Source organism: Manacus vitellinus, unplaced genomic scaffold, assembly GCF_001715985.3.
Source record: "Manacus vitellinus isolate BGI_N305 unplaced genomic scaffold, ASM171598v3 scaffold_122_pilon, whole genome shotgun sequence".
Lineage (NCBI taxonomy): Eukaryota > Metazoa > Chordata > Aves > Passeriformes > Pipridae > Manacus > Manacus vitellinus.
This window is the reverse complement of record NW_021938909.1, coordinates 173,775-183,431: the sequence shown is the minus strand read 5'-3', so window position 1 is coordinate 183,431 and position 9,657 is coordinate 173,775. Positions and strand designations below refer to the sequence as shown.

General features: G+C 48.5%; 1 protein-coding gene across 1 annotated transcript in view; it reads right to left on the bottom strand.

Annotated features, from left to right (window-relative positions):
• Positions 1–2,706: 2,706 nt before the first annotated feature.
• IL10RB (interleukin 10 receptor subunit beta) overlaps positions 2,707–9,657 on the bottom strand; it is a 9,279-nt gene continuing 2,328 nt past the window's right edge. The window contains exons 4-7 of the mRNA XM_029965888.1: positions 7,041–7,225; positions 5,100–5,250; positions 4,685–4,842; positions 2,707–3,273 (exon numbers count right to left, since the gene is read on the bottom strand). Of these exons, the coding sequence (XP_029821748.1) occupies positions 3,061–3,273; positions 4,685–4,842; positions 5,100–5,250; positions 7,041–7,225 (707 nt within the window). The 3' untranslated portion in view covers positions 2,707–3,060. The remainder of the gene's footprint in view (positions 3,274–4,684; positions 4,843–5,099; positions 5,251–7,040; positions 7,226–9,657) is intronic.

The window sequence follows — 9,657 nt, the reverse complement described above, 5'->3', positions numbered from 1 at the left end:
TCTCCCTGGAGCCTGAAATTCCATTATGATCAGCAAGCTGTGCTCTCTTGGGGCAGTTTCAGAGCCTGGTTTCACCTGTAGGTCAGCAGGGCTGAAAATCCAGCCCCTGTGCAAAGCTCCTGGTGTGATTTAATCCTCTTTGTCACAATGTTCCTCACACTGACTGGAAAAGTCCCTGCTCTGAGGAACTTGCAGTGTAGTTTCAAGAAGTGTCACGTAAACAACAGGAGCAGAGAGAAGGGAATAGAAATTAGAGACGAGATTTGAGCGATGTGATGGCGGAGCTGATGGGAAAAGGGAAGAACTGAGAGTTACTAAATGGATTCTCTGGTCTGGTGCTTTCTCCAGGGTGAAATCCCAGTGTCCCTGCAGCACACCCTGCTGCTGGAGCGAGGTTTGCTCTGCAGGGCTCCCCAGAGGGGTCTCGTTTGTCTTTGCCCCCCCGGCCCCGTGCCAGGCCCGCAGTGTTCTACAGGAGGGGCCTGCAGACATGCTGAGCTCCCTTCAGGGAAGCCAGGCTCCAAGGAGGGAATATTCCCAGTGCTCTGCACACGGATGGGCAGCCAAGCCTGGCTGTTCTTCCTGGAAAACAGCTCTTTGCACCTTTCTTTTCACAGCAGCAGTATCAAGGGAAGGAGCCTCTGTGCCACTTATTCAGTAACTGGAGAATCCTACAAAGTGACGTTTTGCCAAGTCATTAATGGCTGTTGCCCAACCCCCCTCAGGAAAAAAGGCACAAATTGCTACCACAAACCCTTATCCTGAATTTCTGGTTAAGAACCTATTTAAAAGCCTTTTGCACAGCTCATGATGGGTATTTCTGAAAGCCTTTCTGGCTCTGCTGCTCAGTGGGACTCGCTCTGCATTTGCACTTGGCAGCCAGACAGCCTTTCCTGGAACCTCCGGGACCTGCTGGGCAGGGAGGACACCAAAGTCACCAGTATGGAGAGGTAAAGGATGTGGAGCTGGAGGGTGTCCCTGGTCCCTTGGTTGGTCCTGGGCTCTGGTTTCTCCTTGTCCCTGAATTCTCACTCCCCTCCCTTGACTGGAACTGGCTGAACAGTCCCTTCCCTCACTGCCTTCCCTCACCGCCCTCCTCTAGGATCTGTTTTGCTCACCACAAGCCCAGACTCCTCTCCCACAGTTTCCCCTGTCTCCCTGTTCCTTAATCACTCTTCTCTTCTCTGCAATCCAGTAAATATATTCAGGAATAGCTTTCCAATAACCCCCAGGTCTCCAGAATGGGCTGTGTCCCTCCTCCCTTGGCCAGGACACTCCGTGCCAGAGGGAGCAGCCTCCCCCTGTACCTGGCAGTTTAAATCCTGACCCAGCTGAGTGCCCCTGGTTTGTTGGTTCATTGCCATCACAGTTCCCACAAGCTCAGCTCAGGATTAACTCTCCTCTAAATGATTGTTCTCTGAAGAGGCACCAGGTGCCTGGGGGGCCTGTGGGGCCACCCAGCCCATGTGGGCACAGCCAGAGGCCACCTTGTGCCCAGGCCCCTTTTGTGGCTCTCAGGGAAGCTGTGGCTGAAGAAGAGGCCTCTCACCTCCAAAGGATTTCCTGGAAGGACTTGGCTTGGGACAGGAAGGCTTCTGAAGCAAATCAAACTGACTCCAGGTCACTCTGAAGAAACACATCTGGACTGCTTTTAGGAGCTCTTAAATCCCTGGAGGTGCTCAAGGCAAGGCTGGATGGGGTTCTGAGCAAACTGGTGGGAGGTGTCCCTGCTCTGGGGAAGGGCTGGAAGGGCTCTAAGGTCTCCTCTTCTCCAGGCTGATTCCAGTTCATTTTGGAATTCACCCTCTAAAGGCTTTCTGGGGATGACACAGACAGGAGGTTAAAGATGAGCTCACCTGAACTCCAACCCTCTTGCTTTACCAGACCCCACGTTCCACAAAATATCTCTGACCAGCCAAGGTTGGTGTTTCCTCTCTCCCCCAGTTTGGCTTTTGAATGAAGCAGCACAGCCTCATCTCTGCCTCATCTCTGCCTCATCTCTGCCCTCAGCAGGACCTGATTCCAGCCACATCCCACAGATGGGAACTCCTGCCCTTCCTACAGAGGGAGGAAAGCTGCCTGTGCTGGGAGGGAGGAAAGGGCAGGGAATTCTCCCTCTCCTCTGCCAGAGCTGCCCAGCCAGCTCACACAGGCAGGGGGTGTTGTGCCAGGAGGGGTTTGTTTATCTGAAAGCAAAGAAAGAAAAAGAACATATATAAGAAACTTTGTGTGGGAGAAGGGACAGGGATCACACGGGGAGCTGGACTGGTATCCTTGGAGGGGTGACCCAGACACACTTCACTCGTGGCAGGTTCCTTTTGCTGACAGAATTTAATTTTTCACTCTAATTTTGATGTAATAACACACAAATGCCAGTTAATGGCACTCTCTGCCCCAGTGTTGGGTAAAACCTTTATATAAACCTTTGTAAAGCCCTGGGTAGGACCCTGGGCAGGACTGTGCACAGGGAGTCCCAGCTCCCCAGACTGACATTTTTTAATTAAGAATACACATCAACAGATAAACAAAATTTAACTCCCACTTTAGCTGCCAAGTTTTCCACAGACTTCACTTCACCCCATCCTAAAAACTTCACGATTTTGCAGCAGGTAGAAAACAATTCAGTAGAAAGATGATGCCACTGGGGACATCCTTAAAAACACATATAATTTTTCATAAGAAAAAATAAATCAGATCAGGTCTTTCTTTACAAAATATGCTTTTCTTTTACAAATATTTTGCTTAGTTTTTGCAATAAATAGTTCATCAGAGTTAACTAGTACTTTTAATATAGATATATATATATATTAAAATTGCTTTTTAATGTCATAATCAGTGCCAGGTATTGCCACAACTCCTTAGGGAGCCACAACCAGCAGTGGCAATGATTGTATATTGTTTAGTTCCTCATTTACAGCCAAGTTTCTTGTACTTTTAAAAAAATGATTCTGTCAAAAGTCTGTGCCCACACCTTTGTCTATGGATTTTTACTGTCTGAAGAAAGCAGCAATAAGGAGATAAACCCAACAGTGCCTTTGTTTTCCTTTTCCAAGGGAGCATTTAGGTCTCCCCTGAAGCTGTTCCTACTCCTGAGTCGGAATCTCCTTGTTCAGAGCCCTGGGGGTGCTCTGGTGTCTCGCTGGCCTCATCCTCAGCCTCATCCCTGGGATTCTGGGAATCTTCTGGAATGACAGTCAGCTTGTCACAAATAAGATGTTCTTCTTGTGGAAGTGGAGAGAAGGACTGTGGAGCAGTGGGAGGTTTGCTCAAGAACTGTGGGAAAAAAGAGGAAATGAGAATGAGGTTGCACTGGCTGGACCATCCTGTTTGCTCAGAAATACTGTTACTGTTAAACCAGAGATATTGTTTTCCACACATCAGTCGCTTTTCTCAGTCCTCACAAGTCCCAGAGGGGCAACAATGTCACATCCTCTCTAACATCCTGTTCCGGGCTTGGGAGCAAACTGGGAGTGCCTTTATTTGGAATAATAACCCCAGGGGTGAGCGACTTCTTTGGGATAGAAACTTCCTTGAAAAGAATCAAATACCAGGTTTGATGTGAAACAAACACTGAAAACTGTGATTTGTCTGAGGGGAAGGAGTTCACAGAGAGATCTGTTAAATACCTACGGGAAATGTGACTTGTTTGTGCCACCTCAGAGAGCAGAGACATCAGTGATGCTTGAAATGTCTCCTTGAACAATAACCTTTTGGCCAAGGTGAGGGAGGGGGATGTGCAGGGCCATGGGGTTCAGTGAGGAAATGGCTTCATTTTGGTACTGAGAGAGGACACCTTCCTGCCCCTGCCTGCTCTGCTGCCAGGCTGGGACAGCCTCCTCTTCTCCAGGCTGAACAATCCCAACCCTCTCAGCCCTTCCTCAGAGCAGAGGGGCTCCATCCCCCTCATCATCTTGGGGGGCCCTAAGAAGAAATAATTCTGAATTGAATTTTGCACAAGAAACAAACTGCCCTACCAGGAATCCTGCTCAGTGTAATTAAAGAAATAAACACAGGTATTAATACTGCTGGACTATTAGGTTTTTCTAGCAAACTGTGATTTGAAATGTGCTGGCACTAACATGCAGTCACATGCACATCCTTGTTTCTTGGAGGGGATCTGCTGCAGCCCTTTTGTGTCCTCTGTGTGTAACAGGGTCTGTGGCCAGGTGAATGTTCACTGCCTCCTTTGATCTGGAATTTTCAGATTCCAGAGGATCAGAGATTCTCTGCAAGCTCACCCAGTTCCAACCCCTGCCATGGACAGGGACACCTTCCCCCAGCCCAGGTGTCTCTGGGACACTTGGCCTGGTCCAGGTTTACTGCCCTACACTCTTCACTGAAGTTAAAACAGTTATTGCACTGGTGACAGAACTTTGTTGCAGGAGAACAAATGTGCTATTTTAAGCCCCAAATGAGACAGGACAGACAGAGATCTCAGTTGCTCACCAGTTAAATGGGGAACTGAAGTTGACACCTGTTATTCTCTCACTTTAAAACGAAGGAAAACATCCTGTTTCTGAGCCATATAAAGCTGCTTATTACAAATTACAGTTTGCTGGCAATCAGGTGCAAATGGAATAGGGCAAAATAAAAGAAGATCTGAAGGTTTTGGCACCGAGAGCCTTGGAAAAGCAAGTGGTTCTGCTGAAAAGGCTGATTTTGGTGTGTTAGGCAGGAAACAAACCTCTTTCAAGTGTTGTGGGAAAATATAGGAAGGGCAGAAAACATGTTTGGTGAGTCGGATGAGGTAAAAAAAGGAGAAGAAACAGACAGGGACTGTGATGGCCACGGCCAGCATGGAGCCAAGGAGCACTGTCACAACCACCCACACCGGAGTGACGCCTGCAAGAGAGGAGGGGAAACGATTACAGCTGCAGTGATCCATTGCTGAGGGATTCCTTCCAAATGAGCACTTTCCCTATGGAATGCCCCATCCCTGGGAGTGTCCCAGGCCAGGCTGGACAGGGCCTGGAGCAACCTGAGCCAGCAGAAGGTGTCCCTGCCCACGGAGAAAGGGATGAGCCTTAAGGTCCCTCCCAGCCCAACCCAGTGTGTGATTCCATGATTTCCCAGTTCCCCCCTGCTGCCCCAGGCTTTACCATTGTGGGTTGTCTTCTCACACAGCTCCCTGCTCAGCTCCCCTATCTTGTTCCAGTCGGGAATCACCGCCTGCACTTGGACACAGTAACATGTCCATGGCTCCAGCTGGGACAGGATTTCAGAGTTGTGTTGGGTATCTACCTGGGAGACCTACAGGCAGAGAAAAACACCACAGATGTGAAGAGCATGGCAGCAGTGACTGGAATAGCTAAGGAATTAGCTAAGGAATTAGCTAAGGAATAACAATTACAGTTACAAGAGTACTGTGAAACCACTCCCACCAGTGACCTTCTGGCTGTTTCTAGCAGCATGAATGAAGTTTTAGGCTAATGAGAAGAGATAAATGAGATATGTTTGCAGACAGAAACTGGCCCCCAAGCAAATGAGATCAACTGAGAGCACTGCTACAGACAAACAATCTAACTGGAGAGGCAGCAAGTGGGATGGGTGAACAGGACAAGAGGAAACGGCCTCAAGCTGTGCCAGGGGAGTTTTAGACTGGAAAATAGAGTAGGGAAAATTTCTTCACCAAAAAAGTTGTCAAGCCCTGCACAGGCTGCCCAGGGAAATGGTTGAATCACCATCCCTGGAAGAGTTCAAAAATGTGTGGATGTGGCACTCAGGGACACAGTTTAGTGGTGAACACAGTGCTGGGTTAAGGGTTGGACTCGGTGATCTGAGGGGGCTTTTCCAACCTTCACAGTTCTGTGACTCTGTGATCCAGACAAAAGGAAAACCAAAAAAAGAGAGAAAAAGGCTTCTGCAGGCTGTGAGATGAGTGACAGCAGAACTTGCTGTTTAGAGGCACAATCAGTCATGTCCCTGTAAGTGCAGAGTAAAGGGGTCCCTACAGTATGTCCTGTTCTGCAGTAACAGAGCCCTTCTCAGCCTGAGGAGACTCCATAGCCAGGTTTCAACCTCTGAGCAATCACACACTCCAAAAATAAACTGTAAAGTTACACAGTCTCTGCCCTTTGCTTCTTTGATCCCTAGGAAATCACTCAGACCCCCCCAGAAGTGTTACAAGCACAGATCCTGACTGCAGTTCCTGCTTCCTCTGGCAAATCCCTCTGAGTCTGCACCCCACATGCAGAAATACCTTCCTTTTTAGGAGGATGGGAACTGCAAACCTGGGAATTGCAAAAAAAAGTCTGCTTTTTGGGAGATGATGATTCCTCATTTTCTGGAACTGAATTGTGCAGGGTAACAAACACAAATCAGAATTATACACAGTGCAGCCCCATTCTGTGAAAACTGTGCTGATGTGAAAAGCACTAATTAGACAGTGATGGTGTCTGCTGGTCTGAGGCTTCCTCTTTTCCTGTAATAGAACACATGATCCTATAATTATTTTATTATTTATCATCTTTCTCCAGGCACTGTGAATAGAGAAGCCTTTTGGGCTGAGTAACACATTTGCCTGTGGAAGAAACTGTTCATGAGAGGGAGAAAGTGAATTACACAGGCAGAAATTGGAGAGGTGAGCACAGTTAATGTAAGGCCTCACCCACTTTGGGGGATTCAAAGCCCAAAGTTTCCTGAAGAGGGAATAAACTCTCAGAATGTAGCAGTTATTTGTAACTATGGAAAGAGACAATTCCATCCATGCTACTGTTTAACTACCCAGCCCCCTGCCCTGTGCTCCCAGTCACTGTTGTAGTGACTGGGCTTGATTACACTGTAATTAGTAGAGATTATTGTACTTTCGCCTGTCACAATCCACACTGGTTTGGGTTGGAAGGAACTTTAAGCCCTATTCAGTGCCACCCTGCCATGGCAGGGACACCTTCCACCAGCCCAGGTTGCTCCAAGCCCCGTCCAACCTGGCCTTGGACACTTCCAGGGATCCAGGGGCAGCCTGGGCCAGGGCCTCCAGGAGCTTTCAGAGCCTCAGCAGGGTGGTGTTTTCCCAGGAAAAGCAGAGATCAAAGCCCCCCTACCCTGGAAGCAGAGGTGGGGTCTGTAGTGCTGCCTTTCTTCCAGTACAGGATCCTGTAGCCCCACGAGCCGTAGTACTGCCTCAGAGACCACCTGTCCTGCTTGTGCTCAGCAAAGGGGCCCGAGAAGTCCACGTGCAGGGCCCCAGACTCCGACTCCACCTTCACTTCAGGGGGCCCAATCACTGCTGCAGGGGGGGAGAGAAGAAAGGGGGGAATTCAGCTTCACAGTCGTTTCAATCTGACATTTTTATACAACCCACGATGATTCACATTCGAAATAAATTTATCTGTTGGAAGAAAGCAATGTCTTTTCAGAGGTCAGGCACAAATAAATCCTTTCCTCGTGGAGAGGTCTGGAAAGGGGGTTATTTTTTCGCAGTTAAACAACAGACACCAGTGCAGACTCCATTCCCCATGCCCTGGATTAGCTCAGTTCCCTTTTGCCAGCTGTGGTGACTCCTGGGAGAGGAAGGACTATTTCCATGGTTATTACTCACTTCTCCTTCTGGGCCAAGCTGTCACAACATCTGTTTTTCCTCAGGAGACCCTCTAGTAAGGTGTTTTAATGTTGTTTTTTTTCTACTGTGATTATTTTGAAAACCAGAAACCTTTGAATTATTGCTGTGTGTGTTACTGATTGTCTTCCTTAAACTGAAGGTTATGCCCTTGCCTCCTGTAAATGGCTTGTCCTTGTTATGGCATTGTGGCACTACCTAAATTATTTCATGAGTAACTCATAATTCCATAAATCCCTTATAATTCCAGCAAACTCTGGTTGCCTCTAGATGCATCACAGGGCTGTACATTCCTACAATGCTCATGAACATGTTCTTGAACTCAGGAACAATAACGTGAGGACGGTCTTGGTGCCCCTGGTTTTCTCAGGCTGATCCTACAGCACAGTGTGGAATTCCTTACAGAAGCACCAGCAGAAATAAGAACAGAATCCCAGAATTGTCAGGGCTGGAAGAGACCTCTGGAGATGATCCAGTCCCACTCCCTGCCCAGGCAGGGTCACCTGGAGCAGGGGACACAGGACCATGTCCGGGTGGGGTTGGGATGTCTCCAGAGAGGAGACTCCACAGCCTCCCCAGCAGCTGTTCCAGGCTCTGCCACCCTCAAGGGAAAGAAGTTTTTCCTCCTGTTGTGTTTTAGTTTCTGGCCATTGCTCCTCCCCCTGGCACTGGCACCACTGAGCAGAGTCTGGGGCCGTGCTCTGACCCCCTGGGAGACCCTGGTGTGGAGTGCTGGATCCCCTGGGAGCCTTCCCTTCTCCAGACTGAGCAGGCCCAGCTCCCGCAGCCTCTGCTCAGCAGGGAGATGCTCCAGACCCCTCAGCACCCTTGGGGCCCTCCTGGACCCTCTGCAGTGGCTCCTTGTGTTCCCTGCACTGTGGAGCCCAGAACTGAACACAACACTCCAGCTGTGCCTCCCAGGGCCGAGCAGAGGGGCAGGATCCCCTCCCTGACCTGCTCCAATGCTCTTCCTGGTGCATCCCAGGATCCCAATGTCCCCCCGGCCCCCAGGGCACCCTGATGGATCATGGTCACCTTGTCAGGACCCCCAGAGCTCTCTGCAGCAGGTCAGGTGAGCCCAGCACAGAAAGGAGTCACAGACACACAGAATCTCACACACCTTTATGTGACACCCTCTCACCAGCTGTGGCAACCCCACAAACCCTCCTGTCCTCCCTGGGGATTTGCCCACTGCCCAGTGCCCCCAGGCTTCCCTGCCAGTACTTTTAGTCCCTGACTTTCCCATTCAGGATTAAGCTGCCTTCCCAAAGCCAAGCCAGCTCCCAAGGCCACAGGCTCTTTCAAATATATGTCAAACATATACACCTCTGTCAATGATTTACTGGTTTTCTCTCCACTCTGAGAACCCCTCCACACTTTTTATTACATTTTCTTCTGGCTGTAGTTTATACCTTCAGAATTGTAATTTTTCCACACCATGTTTCAGTGCTTCTATGCTGGGTAGGTTAAATTGTGTCACAATTATCTGTTTTAAAGAGATAACCAATAAGAGCCTTTGGAAAAACAACGCTGTTAAATGTAAAATTCCACTCTGAAATCCAAGAATGATGAAATTCAAGCAAGTGGAGGTGGGGCAAGAAAAAAAATCATATTTGTAAAGGTTTTTCTCCAAGGTGAGGTGGAACAGAAGCTTCCTGTGTGATTTTGTGTTAATGGCTGTGAGGAGAAAAAAGCACTGGGTAACATGAACTAAATAATCTAAAATATTTTCATTTTTGTTCATGATTAGAGTAAGAATGTACAAACCACAGGATGCTCAGTGGTAAAACCCACTCTCAGTGCCAAGCTCAGCAACACAATTAACACCTGTGCTGTGCACTCTAATCAAGGCTATGCCTAAATCTTCCCTCCCAGAAGAGTGTAAAGCTTCACTAAGAGAATGGCAATATTGTGTATATATTGTGAATATTGGGCAAGCAAGTTTTCTTGACTGAAAATTAATCTTTCCCTGTGAAACTGGGGTTTTTTTGAATGAAGACAAAAATAAAAAGAAAGCATTTTGTCTGGAAAAGCAATGAGGAAGCAACTTTCCACCAGCCCAGGTTGCTCCAAGCCCCGTCCAACCTGGCCTGGGACACTCC